We start from the raw sequence: 16,628 nt of genomic DNA on the forward strand, positions 1-16,628 counted from the left end.
AAAACACACACACCTGCCGCTCAAATCGGTGTTTGCGTTGGGAGCGACGGCAGAAACAGAAATAGGTCTCCGTTCGGTTGGAGGCTCGGTTCCCTGCACTTCTACTACACCTTGAGTCTTCATGTTGTTCCAATTAGAGCGCACGAGGAGATGAAAGAGAGCCCATAATGTTATATAGATACTGTACACAACCAGCCTCGCCTGGGCCTCTTTGTCTACTGTACGGCATTAGCGGCGAGCAGCTGCCTGCGTTTACATCATTTGGCGTTTCTCTCTGGGCACTTTTAAACGCGCCGAATCACTCCCCTGGTAAACTTTACAATAGGATGTTGAGGGATACTCCTGGACTGCCATAGGAAATGAGAGGCACATGTGTGTGCATGTAGCGGCGGGCTCCCCCCCCCCTGCGATGCTGAGCTTTAGGGCTGCACAACGAGACTAATGGGTTCCTTTTGCGGACAGAACGAGGTAGAGCACATGTGCTATTGTTCTTATCTGCGGTAGATGCACGGTGATATCTTACATGTCGCGGGCTGTGTGCGGGATCCCCCCTGTACACAGTTTTGTCCGGGATAGCTTCACAGAGGTATAATCTGCTCCTCTGTTAGTGGCCATCTACTCCCGCGTTGTCCTTTGTCTCCATTAAAAGGAGATAATCTACTGCGAGAGATTCAAATGCTGCTAAACTGACTCCAATTGACCGAGCCGTTAGCAGAGAACAGGAGAGGAAGAGGGAATGTATGGCCTTGATTACAGCTGTGTGTCTATTTCAGCAGATTGTTCTGTTGCCGATTGGCGCGCACAGTCAACCGCCATTAGCTCGTATAAATAATGTAAGACCCTCATCTCCCTCTCTGTGTTTTTATTTCCAGCTCTCTTACTCAGCTAAGTGGCTGCATGGAAACCTTGGCCTCCTCCTTGTAGGGGGTTCTCCATAGATTAATATAAGATTTATTTTTTGACTCTGTGAAGCAAGCGCGTTGTTGATAAGTGTTCCCACTCGATGCATGCGGGGATGTTTTTAATTGTATCATGTGAAGTGGCCAAGGAGCTCCGCTGGGGACTGTGTCAGGTTGTGTTAATATTTAATCCGCTCTCACTTCAGCTTCCTCATGATCCACGGGATCCGAAGAGGCGACGTTAGGAAAAGCAACGTTACGAGACAGATAAAGAGACACGAGTGAAGACATGGTAGCTCCAGGCCTCTGTCTCGCTCAGGATGTGGCGCTGCGAGGAGATGCTCTCCTGAGATTCCACTTGTGCCTGTCCTCTCTCTGCCAAGGCCCAGTGCGCCCCGGACAATGAGAGACTTTGCGGCGGCTGATGCTAAAGCAGCGTCTGCAGAGAGGTGACTGACAAATCGAATGTAAAAGCGGGTATTAAGAGTGAAGACACAGAGTTAGCCCGTGTCTGGATGCGAGACAGGGAGGGAAAGAGAGAGAGAGAGAGAGAAGGAGGGACAGAGGGAAGAGCGAGCGGGGGCTTCCACTTCCTCTGTGTGCACATCACGTCTCCTCTCCCTGAGCTCAATTACAGGATTGATACTCGGAGAGGAAACTTCATCATGTCGTACAGATGTCTTCACTGGGAGGAAGAGGGAGACGAGCCGTCCTGTCATTTAACGTGACACGGTCTGCGTTCATTCAAAATAAACAAAATGAGGAACAGTCCGACTTTGGATTTCATTAGGGCCCGCTGATCAACGTGGAGTCCACCGCGAAATCCCTCCCCCCCCCACAGAGGGAAGGGCCGGAGGTGGTCACGCCCGCTGGACGCCGAATTTTAACAATTCTGCTGAGTGAATTAATCTGAAACAATAACTTGTAAACAATAATACTGTTTCAGTGAGCCGTTCAGCTCCATCACAGTAAACATCTTTTATAACCCAGACAGCTCCATAAAGTGCTTTAGGCATCATTGGGCACAACCGTCATTAGTCAGTGCCTGTGTGTAAATCTGAATAAAAGCAGTGCGCTGGAGATGCTGGGCAGACACCGGCCCCGTATCTCTTCGACAGGGTTTCATTTCAAACGTGACACAGGCAGAGAACACACTCCACAACAATGGCCATGTTTTGCTTTAATTTCATTAGGTTTTGTCTCAGCAAATGCCAAGTCCTGTTTTGCCTCAAGAACATATCTCTTAATCACGTTCCATCCAGGCTGTGTCTTTCATCTAAATCTCACAGCCATGGCTCACACCCAACTTTATTTCGCTGAAAGGTAGAAAAAAAAACAAGCACACACAGGCATCGGAACACACAGGCAGCAACACACACACACACACACACACACACACACACACAAACCAGCACACACACATATCCAACAAGGGAATACAATGACAAAAGCCTAGCTCTCATCTCTGTCACATAAAGTGATGTTTTGTGTTTAGGTGTGTGCAACTGAGGTGTGAGTGTGTGGGTGTGGGTGTGTGTTTGTGTGTGTGTGGCTGTGTGTGGTTGTTAGTGTGCCTGTGTGTGTGTGTGTGTGTGTGCGTGTGAGTGTCTGTCTGCAGGGCTCAGATCCATGTTGTTTGGTTTGCTTCTCCATTAAGAGAGCTGTAAAGGAGAGGGAACAGATGGCTGCTGGCCCGCTCTGTCCTGCATCCTCTCACAACTGCCACACTTCCTGTGCGTCCATTAATCTTCTCTCACTACTCCTGCAGCACAACTTTATTAAAACAACTCAGGAGAGAGCGAACAACAAGCCTGCGCAGCTGTCAGGAGCCAAAGACAGAGCCATTCGTCCACGGTGGAACAGCCTCGGCTTTTCGCGACGCATCTGTAAAGCAGCCCGAGAAGGAGCCGCTCGGCTTTGAAGCGTAGGCTCGGCAAAGCGCTCGCTGCAGTGGAGACGCAATAAATGCTCATTAGGACGCAGCTGGAACTGCTGCTGCTGCAGAGTTCATAGGTACAGTTTGTCAAACATGTGAGGCTCTGGATCCCTGGCCAGACTACTGTTTCCTCAGAACATGTGGGGACGCTGTGTAATAGAACGGTCTGGCCTGAGCGACGCTTTGAGCGCAAACAACCTCATATAAAATAAACCCACGAACAATTTGTCAAATAAGCTGCTAAAGCTGCTAAAGCCTTACGACTATATGTTCATTGGAAAACAGTGAATTCAAACTAAAACTCTCTCTGTCCACACATGCGTTTCGGTTACGTATTAGTTTGAATGCCCGGCCATACTCACCAGCCTGAAAACACTTATCAAGTGACCACTCGCGTACACTGGGCATGCGTGGCCTGGTGTAAACAGGAAGCATTTGCTCGTAAGTTGCAGAATTGTTGAAGATTGCTTGAATAATAGCACGTCTCCTACCGGCGTAAATTGTTGTATCATTGTAAAAACAGCGGTAAGCGAAGACTACATGGGGCAACAATGCTCGTGATTGAATCTGTTTTCACGCATGCACTGAACTCGCGCAGTGAACACAGCAGGGGTGTGACCGACGCAAAAAACATTTTCTTTCAAAATTGCGTGAACTACGCAGCGGAGTTAACACGTCACTTCCTGCTGCACTCGGCTGCTCTACCTCTCGCCTGATTAACGTGGAGGAATTGATGCTGTTGCGAATGTGTCTGTGCAGAATATCTCTTGTTGTGTTGTGCAGGTGTGAAAAGGAAAATTCTTAGGTTAACTCCGTAGCCGATTCTTCGGATGTCTGAAAACAACTCATTGTTCATGTAGCGCTCTACACTGGCAACCGAGGCTAATGCCTGACGAATCCAATGAAGGCTACACCGGGACAGAAAAGACCCAATCAGTGAGCGGTAGTGAGTGTCTATGTCTTCTGTTTCTGCCCACCCCGACAATAACACAGCACTGGAGTTTTCATACTAAAACGAGTCCAGCAGTGTTTTTCTATGTCTCGAGTAGTGTGGACGCCAAAGGTATCTGTGCCACAGTTGATGACCTTTCAAATGAAAACGTAATGGTGCGGACGAAGCCTAAGATTCTTATAAGTATTTTGTAATTGAACAGATTTGTGATTGTTTGTTCTCAAGATTGAATTAAGTCGTAATTAGTGAACTAAGGGAATTAAGGGAAGACCAGTGACATGAGATAAAGTCAGAGATAAATACCTGATGCTGCTGAATCATCACTTGAAGTCCTGCCTGATTGTTCTCACAGGATGAAATCTATTGCTATTTAGGGAGCTTGTGCAAATTTACATGGGGCGCGCCATGGTGACAAATATTCCGGGGACGTGGCTCCATTTGGCCCCTGCTCTGTGTCCATAGCAGTCAGCGGGTAAATTGAAAAATCAATTCCAATTTAAATTATTGGAATAAAGAACTCCAGGAGCCAGAGATAAAAAAAAAAGAAAAAAACCTTCTTCTTCTTCTAGATCCGCTTTAATTGGAAAGTCATTTCTTCAGGGTATTCTAATGGTTCTGAGGGAAGATTGCAAAATAAAGTTGATGAGCTGAAGTGAGGGAGGGGGGGGGGGGGGGGTAATAGCGCACGCTTGTGTTTGTGTGTGTTTGTCTGACCCTGTGTGTTTGCTTTGCTCTGCCACACTGTGCTCGTTCCTCCCCTCCCTCATGACAGAGGCGCCAAATGAAGACTAATCCAATGGGCTCACACACACTCAGACACACACTCCCTCACGCCTGTGGTCACTCGTCTCATCCATCTGCTATCTGGGGGAGTGTCGGGGGGGCTCCCGGGTCAAACTAAATTAACCATCCCTCGCTCACAATTGTAAAAATGTAATTGACTTAATATAACCAACCCTGGTGATTTGGATACTCCGGCTGTGAGTAATTTTGCGAGAGCTTACAGACGCCACCTCAGATGTGAAGCAGCTTCAAAGTCGAATGTTGCACTGGTGTATCACGCTTGAAGTGAGCTGTGAGGGGGCAGCAAATAAAAAAAAATTGCAGTACAATTATTTTAGGAGTTATTATTCTGGTGTTTTAAAATTATCGTAAAATATTGAAAAGAATGTCCCTCGGGAGGTGGTGAAGGCCAAAACCAGAGCAAAAAGACAGTGAATACTGGACTCTGATTCATCAGGTGACCAGAAACACAACTGTAATCAATGTGGCCCTGAACATGTAAATATCCAACTGCCCCCTCCATCAACACCATAAATAAAAATGTCTCCAGAAAAGAATAAACCTGTAGAAATCCACTTGAGTGCAGCTGGTGGTGAACAGAGTGGGACATTTAGCAGCTTAAGAACCAGACATTTCCCTCAGGAGGTGGTGGAGACCAAACTAGAAGCTAAAATACAATTAATGTTGGATGTTTTGATTCATCAGATGTCCAAAAACACAACTCTAGTAGATGTTGCCATTTTTCCATCAGACATTTAATTATCCAACTGCCCCCATGTGGCCATATCCCGCCCAACCCAAAATCGATGTCTTCCATGTCATGTGCATTGATATAAGCCAAAAAATAAACCAAAAATATAGTTGCCAGAATACAATACTTAAATAATACATAAATCTATATTTTTACATATATATGAATGACCTAATGCCCAGCGTGTGTGCATATATTTCTGCACAGACCCTTATCACCTCCATCTTCCCTGCTGCTACACCATTATCACCTCAGTGTTGAGTGTAAGCTTTGAATTGGCATGTCCCCTCCCACAGGGATCAGCGTTACCAGCATATACCTCCATTAAATAAAAAATTATAATCACTTTAAACTTATTTCTTGTATCACATCAACGGTGTATTACAGTCAACACAATCAATCTACCTTTCTTCGGGCCGCTCTCATTCCAACCTGATGGCAGACCTTTCTGTGCTGCCCGGTTGACATTAAAGCAACACTGTGCAGAGACATTTCCATTCAAGAAACTTGTTGACATAGTTATCAGACATCAAAGAGCCTTGTGTCATTTTGAAAAGGCCTCGCACGAGTAATGGAGATGTTAAAGGGCGTGTTGGCCCCAAATATCACAAAAGGATGAGAGGATATGAACACGCTTTGACTGAGACACTGAAAGAGAGAACATGATGGGGAAAAAAAAGAGAAAACACTGAGATACATTCTCTGGAGAGAAAGAGGGAGCGAGAGAGAGGGGGGAATCGCTCAGCTCCATTTCCGCCTAAGAAGCGCAAAGTTAAAAGGTGGCCCCTGTACAAATGAAACTCAATTTCACGCCACATTATCCCTCCCTGTTCTCTTTCCTGGCTTTCATTTTCATTAAGACCAGAGACAATCATAAATTAATAATTACTGCCGAATGTCTAAGCGCAGGCCGCAGTCCTATAGCCCTCCCCTCGCCTCTGTGGTCTTCCATGTTCACGCTTGCAAAATGTTAATTTAGGTAATGTGGCCTGGCCCTTGTCAGATAAAACTGTTTTGTAGTTTCGCTAATACATAATGGTCTATCTGATTAGGTGACATTAGTCCTATCTTTCAGACTATCAGCCGGCACCTTCCTAATGTCTCTCTGCAGACTCGGGGCACCACGGACTTATCAAGACATGCAGAATTACTGCTTTGCACTAAATGGCCGTTGCCTGGTCGTGATGATGAGCAGAGAATTAGCAGGGTCGGGGTTAACACTGCAGTCGGTGCGATGCTGGCGTATAAATACAACTTCTCTTCTCTCTTGTGAAACTTTTTTACCCTTAAAGTGTAAAAAAAAAAGAAGAAAAAATCTGCAGACAGTGTCGGGAGCAGTTTTCTTCAGCTGGTCAAGCAAACGCTAAACAGCAACAAAGTGAGCAATGTGACATTAGGCAAAGAAAGAGAGGAGAGACGGGATCAGGCAGAATAATCACATCTGGATGATGTCTTCATGAGCACATCTCCGCGTCATGCCAAGTAAATAAAGCACACGGCTGCTGACGCTTTGAATATGCAATCAGGGCTGCACTTTCCACACCACAGCAAATGCAGCAACACAGCTATAATGCACATTTGGTATTTAAAGTCTTTGTGCCTCATGGTCATATTTGTACTGAATTGAATTTATTACAAAATGTGCAGTGATATGAAACATGTAGCTGCGGGGCCTCTGCTCTCGGATGCCGGGCGCAGAAAAAGGCATCAGATAGAGAAATAAACAGAATATCGGAGTAATGGCTGTGAACAGCTCACGTCTCACGAGCTCATTGGCGGCGAGCAGAGTGAGTCTTTCACTGCGGTGAAAGAGGAGGAACGCTTGAGTCATTAAACAGATAAAGTGGACGAGATGTCAGAGTTGGATTTCAAGGAGGAGCAGCAGCAGTCGGAGTGAGCGTGAACCCGACGGGCAGCGTGGCTCGGTGATTGATCGCCCAGTGTGTCATATTGTTCTTTCAAGGTTGATTGAAACTTTAACCTAATTTCCTTAATACGAAGAAGAAGAAAAAAGCTTGAAATATTTCAGGCCTTGGGTTTTTACAATGCAGCATTGAATTATGCAGCAATCAGTCAATTATTCATCTGGGTGGCTGTGTTGTGGCCGTGCTTTAAAAAGCAAGCAAAATGGGAATGGGCCAAGCATGCTGTGTCAACACATTTCCCTCAGAATTGCTTACTAGAGAAATTTGTCTCTCAATGTCCATTTCATATTTTATATGTGTTTCCAGAGCTGTACCTGTTACTGCTCTGAAATGATCCCTGCACATGCCTATTGTGTATTGAGAGCAGAAATAAATAATGTTACTCAACAGCCATTATTAATAATCGTTATGAGAAAAGAAGAAGTTTGTATTTGTAAGCTCCACAATAAAAGACAATGTCACATTTTGAAAAAGAAGAAAATGAAAAAAAGCAACTCCCTCAATGCCTGGGTGTATTTTCTTTTAAAGTAAACAGTATGATGCATCACCCTACATTGTGCACAACTGGTTAAACTGCAAGTGTTTATTTTATGGTGATATATTGTGAATTAGTGTCACACACTTGAAAGTACACATGAAATTATTCATTTACATTGAGCTTGGTCACCCGCTCATTTACACATTCCCCCCCCCACCAGGATTAGCCAATGCATTTAAACGTGACACACACACACACTCACGCACTGAAGGAAAAAACTCAAAGAAGACGTTCTCCTTTCAAGACACATACAATTTTTTTTTAAACTTCAATATAAATGGAAGAACAATATGCTCATTTGTTTTTCTACAGTACAATATACCTGTAATGTTTAAATTTTTTAAGCCATATATAAAACACAGAAATTTGTTAAAAGACTGAGGGCTGATATTAAAGGTGTCAAAAAAACGCACACGCTGAAAACACAACAATTATTTTGAGTTGCAAAGAAAAGCAGTTGTTTCCATCACTCGCCTACATTTTCATCTTCAACTGATGCCTACGTGTCAGTGGCATCAGAATAAATACAAAGATGGACGACGCCTCCCACTATCATGAAATAAAGCTAAAATATCCAACATTCATGTAGAATATGAAGGAAGTTATTTGCAGCTAGTCCGCGAAGTAAAAATCGAGGGGGCGGAGCCGTGGTGTTGAGTTCCTGCAAATGCATGCGCTGAGCCAATCAGGAGTCATCTTGCTGCCACTTACTTTTATGGCATCAAATAACTGAAGTTACAGGGAAATTTGCATCGAGCTAGAGTGGAGGCGGGGTTTAATGACTAATACTCCAGCCAGCCACCAGGGGGCTTCAGTTTTGGGGAGCTGTCATGTCGTCCATCTTTATACACGATCTGGAGTCAGTGGCTGTGCGTGAAATGTTACAATTAATCCAGTGTCATATGGGACGTCCACCTTCAAACCACAGTGTCATCGACATAGAAGTGTATTCAAGACCTCAGGCAACATTAACTCACAGTTTATCATCAACATGTTAACTTTTATTTGAATTTGAAATACAATGAAGAGATGATTCGAGAAGCTATATAAGTTATCAGTGACAACAGACCTAGACACTCCATTGAGAACAAAAAGAACAAACACATTGTGAACATGGGACACTCCTCCTCCTCATCCTCCTCTTCCTCTCCTGATTGTAACACATAAGGTCTAAACTGGTTTGCAGTTAAACGACTGACATCAGCTCATGTCTAGAGAATATACACAGGTGGTTCAGCACGGAAATTCAGAAGTCTTCAGGGAAAGTAACGAGAAAAATCAAAACTTATCACGAGTTCTTCTTCTCGTCAGGATGTCGCCGCGCACTCTAAAAAAAGAAGAGTGCGTTTGTGTCGGCTCACCGGGGATCTGAGCAGTGTGGTCACTAAATGGCGTCGAGATTGGAAACATTTGTGTCGTGACCGTTTGTTGCTGAAGCCGACACAAGGTCATAATTAGTCTGGATCTTTTTTTTCTTCTTTTTTTCTGTAAAAGTATCGAGAGGCGCCGACGTTTGAGTGAGTCTCATGACAAATGTACAGTAAATTCCAAGAAATATTACCTCTGTTACAAAGATTACAGTACTATCCACAGCAAAAGTCTTTTGGAAAGTGAAATGTCGGATAGTTATGTTTTTCAAAATCCTGTGGGCTCGAGTGAGTCAACCCTAGTATTTGTTCAGCACAATATAGGATTTATTAAATATCATAATTCCAGGACAAACATTTACATGCCTGCATGCTTTCTCACCAAAATGGCAGCTATAGGAAAGAATGATGGCTCAGAAATAGAACAAAACAAAACTGTAGGTTTATATAAATGGTGGTATTGTTTGCCTAATAGCTCTACTGCATACACAATACCTCTTAACGTTATATACACATACCTCATCAATCCGCTGGGGCTCGATAGAGTGAGTTGTTCCTATCATTATCATCCGATCATGTATATACAACAATGGTAAAAAGGAAACTTGATTGTATTGTCATCTAATTTAGAAAACATTGAAATCAAAACATCAGTCTTCTCTTTTGATGAACACGTGGACAGATTCACACTTCTTCTTTTTTTTTTTTTCGCCCTCTCCGCGAGGTTCATCTCCACGCGGTGGGCTTCTCAAAATTCAATTTGAAATACAAAACAAACCTTCAGTCGAATTTTCGGTTTCGAAGCTTTCCCGCTGGCTGAGATACAGTATAAAAATCTTCAGTGCTGTGAATTTACGAGTTATAACCAACAGTGTACCATGGGTACATTTTTTACTGTGCTCAATATATATGTTATCCTTCACGTTAGGCCAACCCGTCAAAACCTGCTTTATCAAACTATTTTGCTTCGGCCTCTGGTGGTGGAATAAAAGACTTCTTATTCTACATTCAGACACAACCTCCTCCAGCATTCGGGTGAACACAGCATTTCCACTGAACTCCTACAAGCAGCTTGACTTCTTTCCACTATTAAATCAGCCTGGATAAGGGCCGTCGAGAATCTTCATGGGTTTTTCTTTTCTTTCTTTCTCTCTCTCTCATTTTTTTTTTCATGAAATCTTTTTTTTGTTTCCTCCAGCTCCTCGCGGCCTTATCAGTACATCACGGTGGTTTTCAGGAACAGCCTTCCATCTGCAACAGAGGACACACAGGAGCCAGGGATTAGCCAACAGCGAACATCCTGCTGACGAGAACGCAGCATTCAGGATGTGATTGTTGATGAAACGTAACTTTGAAATGTTGCCCTCCAGTCTTTCTATTTCAGCAGCGTTACCGCGGCTTCATAAACCAATTTAAGGATGAGATAAAGTTAGAGGCCGTGACAAATACGATTAAATATCACGTACGCCCATTTTCTTACTTACAAGATACACAGATTAGAAGAAAAAAAAAATTGTGCGTTATTTAATATTGTAATTCAAAGTTGCTTCACCATTGTACTTAAGATCATACTCAGTGCATTAGGCAGGACATACACATATAATTACAGTGTAACATGCATATTTCATGACCCACAAAACACACAGTGTAAAAGCAGCCATGATAGGTATCAGCTCCGTGTGCTGCACGTGTTTAAGACATCTCTACTGATACGCTTGTTCGAACATATTACCGCGCTGACGATGTAAAGCGCTCTCTAAGTGACATTTCCTGCATGGAAATAGTGTTTATTGAAAACAGCAGACATTCCTCCGCCGCGTTATCTCCAGACACCTCCAACCTAACGAGCTTTGTCCATTTGCAGCGAAACGCTCGTGTCTGAGTGTTCGCCTGAGCGAGCAGCGCTGCTCCGACGCTGAGCTGGTAAAAGCATCTGTTAGGCACAGCTCAGGAGCATGTTTGACGTTTATTACCTTCACGTTTCCTCTGCCGGAGAACGCTACAGTTAAAGCCTTCCGAAGAAGCGCACCTCTCTGTGGCAGCGCGCCTAAATAATTCAACGTTAAAGAGAAACACACGGACGCACAAAGACATTTAGCAGGCGAGGAAGTTGTCGGACATGACACGGGCCGCGCAGGACATCGAGGAGGACACGCTGGAGTCCTGTTCTGCAGAGATGCTGGAGAACACACCTGGTTTTCACTCCGAGGCCGATACACACAGGAGCGACAGGATTCCTAGTCTATCAACTTTCTTTTTGTTGATTATTACTTTGTTTTATCACTATCTTATCAATTAGTCCTTTTCTCCTCCTTAGCCTGTGTTTTATGCTTTGTGCACAGAGAGTGGAGACAACAAAGGCTTGGTCATGTTATGTGTGTGCGAGGAGGGGGGTGGGGGGTTGAGGGGGGTGGAGGGGGCTGCACAAACACACAGGCTAATTACCCAGCACTGCCGTGGGTCTCGGAGGCATTGCACTCTGGCTGCCTCTATTCAAGCAGCAACCACTGAGCTCTGTGTAAAAGTCATTACGGCGTGAACGCACGGTGCTATAGCGCAGAGCCGGGATACACAACCTGACACACACACACGCGCGCGCACGCACACACACACACAAGCGTGCGCGCCTCTCTGGGCACGAGCAGAAGAAACATCACACGCTCACCTCACACCCTGTCTGCCTGCCCATCCTCACAGCTATAGGGGGTGTTAATGAAAACAAAGACTGTCTGATTATTTGAGGGCTGATGACAGCTAATGCGTTGTCGAGAGGACGCTGGATATTTGCGGCGTTTCCCTTCTGATAGATGAAATCATCACGAAGGGCGGGGGATAAGTGACGAGGGTCTGATGAGCGATTCTCGATCCATTTTCACATTTGAACAAATGTTGACACGTCTGCACACAAATAGCAAAACGGTGACATCTTGATCTGCGCCGTTTTACGAAAGAACGTCTCGTTATAATACGCTCAAACTTTAGTATTTTTATATTCAAATCGAGATGAAAAGTTCATTAAAGAGAATAAATATTTCATTAGGTGCTAAATAAAACAAAGGGAATTTTTGGCTTCTCTCAGCATAAAATTCCTTTGAAAGATTAATTAATACATGGAAATTATGCAAATTATGCCCATGCAAATATTTTATGAAGACAATTAAGGGATCCATTAATTACAGCCTTTTTTGCTTCAGTGACATTCATTCATTTAATTTTAATTTCACTTTAACTGTTTTGATGTTTAATCTTGCAACAAAGAACTTTATCTCTGTGCACAGGGTCGTGTAAACTTGCCGAACACATCGAGTGGGAAGCGGCAGGGAACCGGCGGAGATACCGGGGGAAGATACTGGCATGTGCACCGTTGCCAGGCAGTACTGGCGAGGTACAGTCCCAGTAGCTCGCCTGCCTGTGAAAAGAGCCACGTTCCCACTTGGACCCGATTCAAAACACTGCAAAAGCAATTAATAAACACAGACTGTGTTAATATCGCAGAATTAGAGAAGTGTGACAAAAGACAAATAGAAATAATTAGTTCTCTAAAATTATGCCCTCATTATTATTTCCCCCCCCCCCCCCACACTCTCTCTCGCCGTTCGCCTCCCTGAGTCTGGAGTTGAGAATATACCCACACATTTCTCTCGGCTTTCATGCGAGTGATAGGCTTGTTTTTTTTTTTTTCTCCTCCTGCTCGTGTAATTCATCAACATCATTTTTTGCCATTCGAGGTTAATTATACAGTGAGGCTTGCGGAGTAGAGCAGAGGAGACATGGGTGGCAGACAAATGCTTCTCTAATTGAAGAAAAACACAAAGTGCAGCGTGTTGTTCAGTTTCCTCCTTCATTCTGCTATTCCATGCAGTGATCACAGGGACTGAGAGACCCCCGAAAATAAATGATCTGCTCCGGGGCTCACTGGTGCAACCAGGGATCAAACATAAAAAGAGAAACACCAATTCTGCTCCATTTCAACCCAAACTTTACATTCAAACGGGACAATGGCTGCAGTGTATCCGGAGTGTAAAGCGTTAACGCATTCAACTTGATACAATTAGAGTACAAAGAGCCGGCTCTTCATCATCTAAGTGTAAAACGCTCTGGTTAAATATACTAATTTGGTATGAAATAAGGGGCTATAATTACGCTGTATCTAGAAGTTATCTTTGTGTTTAAATGATGACATATGGATTTCCTTTTTTTGGACATCAAACTCCTCTCAGATCCCCGCAGTGACTGAATGACATTTAATTAGGGAGGAGTCATCATTTCACTAAGTAGGTTTTTCTTTCTTTTTTTACGCACACACACACAAAAAACCCCAGTTCAAGTAGACTAATCAAACATTAAAGAATTCAAGGGACCCAACTTATTCTTGCATAAAAAGACGAATATTTTTTTTCTCTCCCACTTTTTAAGCAGCAATTTACATGGAGCATTTTCCACCAAGATAAATTGGGACCTCTCTCGCCGATAAGAGACGGTGGTGAGCGGACGCGGCCGAGGCGTATTAAAGGAAGACGTTGGAGCAATAATGAGGATATTCAACCTCTGCGAGGTGTCGTGGATCTGGGTAAACACAGATAGCAGACAGTCTACCGAGGTTATCACTACAGCGCCCTTCCCCAAACACATACTGCACCCCCAAGGCTAACAAACAAACAAACCATTAAAAATGTACAAGGCTTATTCATAAAATGGATTGATTTGCCCCGTTTATTACTATCAAAGGGGGGATTCCACTGCTTTTTGTGGTTTTATGACTCATTAATGCTTCCCGGGCTGTAAACAAACCACTTCTTTCATTCTTTCTTTCTCTGCATCCTTCTTCCTCTAGTTGTTTCCCTGTTTTACTCACTGCATTGTGCATCGTTTTTCCTTTTTTTGTGAATAAAAGTATATCTGTTTCCTGAAGGAATCTCCGCCTCTGAGAAGTCAAGTAAAAGAATAATATTATTTATACAGAAAACCAATGATCTTGACCCAGTGCTGTGGCCCAGATGGTGAGCTGTGTGCCTGAACAGCAGGCACAGAAACACTAATGTTCATAAACTGAAGCAGTGTGTGTGTGTGTCTGTGTGTCCATGTGAGTGTGCGTCTGTGTGTGAGAGAGAGAGAGAGAGAGAGCAAGCAAGAGCGAGAGCGAGAGCCAGAGAAAGAGAGAGAGATTTATTGTCTCATCTGAGCCCCTGTACCTTGTATTGTCCTTTCAGCATCTGTTCTTCCACTGCTGCGGTCACTCTCCATCTCAGGGGTCAGAGAGTCTGAGAGAAGAGAGGGATCACCGCCGTTAAACATCCCTGACATCCACCTATCACAACGCATCGTTCATTCAAAAACAAGACGCTCCGAGCTACGTCTCCTTCCCACGTGTGTGTTGGACGGAGAGCGACATTATTACCAGTGGTGATAAAAACAACCCTCGTATCTGTACAGACTTCGGGATAATTATCTCTTAAAAGCAGTGAACCGTGCATTCTGTTGTTTGATTAAATAAAAGTACAGATGTGTTGGTGGTTAAATGAGTCGATAGCAAAACTGTTTCGATATTCGTCATATTGGGATTTTGTAACTGGCCTGATTAGTCCACACTGTTCTGTATAATGTTGATGAACTACAGTAAAAAATACATTTAGAATAAACATATATGCACAACCAACCAATATGTTGAAAATAAAACAATTTGATGGCAGGACATTTAGTTTGAAAAACGTGTTTTCTATGAAGTAGATGGTAATATGTGCAGATTACAGCTGGAAACAAGAATCAGCTAATCGATTATAAGTCAAATGACTTAGGTAGCAGCTTTATTGAACATGAATTAATTGTTTACATGTCAAACAACCTCTGGTTTGTGCTTTTAAAATGTAAAGGTTTCCTTTTTTTTGCTTTTTTTAAAGTAATTTGCAACAAAATATCTCCAGATTTTTTCAGTGGGACAAAACAAGATGTCACGTTCTTTTCACTAATTGAAGACACAGACTAACTGATAAGTGAATTAATCGAGAACATATTCAGCAGATGAATTGATTATAAAACATTGTTATTAGTTGCAGCCTTTGAACACAGGCTGAGCATTTTAGACATGCATAAATCAGCATTAATCTACTTACCTCTGCCATAAATATGAAGTAGATAAGATATGGATAAAGATGTGAGCTAATTTATTGACACCATTCGTAAAATGATTCTGTTTCTAAGGATAAAGTCCTCTGAGGAATCCAAATAGTTCCATCAGGTAACGTTGATCTCCTGAACAATCATACTAGTTGAACCCATTTTGCTCTTTGTCCTCATCTGTCACACTGAAAACCCACAAGACGTTTTAGATGGGGAAGAAATAGCAAGTGTCTCACTGTGGAGCGTCTGACCGTTGAGTGAACGCATGCTGTCAGAGGGCGACGGCTGCTTCAGGGTCTGCTCGGCCACCTCTCTCCTCTTGGACTCGTACTCCAGGGCTTCATGGAGTTTCCTCTTGGCCTTCTTCTCCTTCTTGAGACGCTTCTGGATGATCGCTGACATGAGAAAAGACCACGGTTGTGATAAATGAAGTCTGGGGCAGATTCGAGGACACTTCTTTTGACTGAAATCTGATTATTTCAGATATAATCACCTCATTAAAAAATAAGAAAGTCTCATACTGATATATAAAAAAATGCTTAATATTTTATCATATATAAAGATCTTCCCCTTAACGGAGAATCAGAGCAAATACTGGCTGCGGCTTCGCAAACCGCTGGAGGGAATTAAAGCAAATTGAAAAATTTATTGGGATATTTTTCATGAATTTTTCTCATTAAACATAAACGGCACAGTTAGCGTATGAATCTGATGCATTTAACATGAGAGCCGGAGTGAGTTTCTTTAAGTGTGATGTGTATTTCCAATTATGTTAACTGACTATTAGAAAGCAAACCCGGCGCTAAGCAGATTACGTGCAACCGAAGAAATAGACGACGACTCGTGTCACAGTTTCAATAAAGTCAACATTAAACATGCAGGGCCGTGTGCGTGCACTCAACAACTATCACGTCTGCGTGTGCAAAGGCCTATGAAGTCTGCGAAAAATACACACGAGTTAACGCCTGCCCACACACACACACACACACACACACACACACACACACACACACACGGCTGCTGGCAGGTTGGATTCAGCGCCAGGCGGTACCTCTGTTCTTCTGCTCCATGGCGAGCTGCTTCTCCAGAGTCTCCCTGAGCTCCCGCTCTCTGAACAGCTCCATCTTCAGCTCCGTCTTCTCCAGCTGCACCTGCTTCTCCTGAGCCCGTGCGTTGTCAATTGCCACTTTGAGCAAGCCCTGTGCACACACATGAACACACACACAGATACACACACACACATGAATATATACACACACACTCAAAGTGATGCAGAGGAGATGGGAGTGCAGGGTAAGAGAGGGTGATGTGGGCTATTTAAGGGCATGAACGATGAAGTGACAGCAAACCACAGTGAGGG

At 43.6% G+C, this 16,628-nt stretch overlaps 1 protein-coding gene across 1 annotated transcript in view; it reads right to left on the reverse strand.

The window, feature by feature from the left end:
* Window positions 1-7,800: 7,800 nt before the first annotated feature.
* Window positions 7,801-16,628, reverse strand: part of dachd (dachshund d) — a 101,869-nt gene continuing 93,041 nt past the window's right edge. Inside the window, exons 9-12 of the mRNA XM_053439356.1 lie at window positions 16,320-16,467; window positions 15,505-15,663; window positions 14,344-14,412; window positions 7,801-10,402 (exon numbers count right to left, since the gene is read on the reverse strand). Of these exons, the coding sequence (XP_053295331.1) occupies window positions 10,365-10,402; window positions 14,344-14,412; window positions 15,505-15,663; window positions 16,320-16,467 (414 nt within the window). The 3' untranslated portion in view covers window positions 7,801-10,364. The remainder of the gene's footprint in view (window positions 10,403-14,343; window positions 14,413-15,504; window positions 15,664-16,319; window positions 16,468-16,628) is intronic.

This window comes from Pleuronectes platessa, chromosome 14, assembly GCF_947347685.1.
Source record: "Pleuronectes platessa chromosome 14, fPlePla1.1, whole genome shotgun sequence".
Taxonomy (NCBI): Eukaryota; Metazoa; Chordata; class Actinopteri; order Pleuronectiformes; family Pleuronectidae; genus Pleuronectes; species Pleuronectes platessa.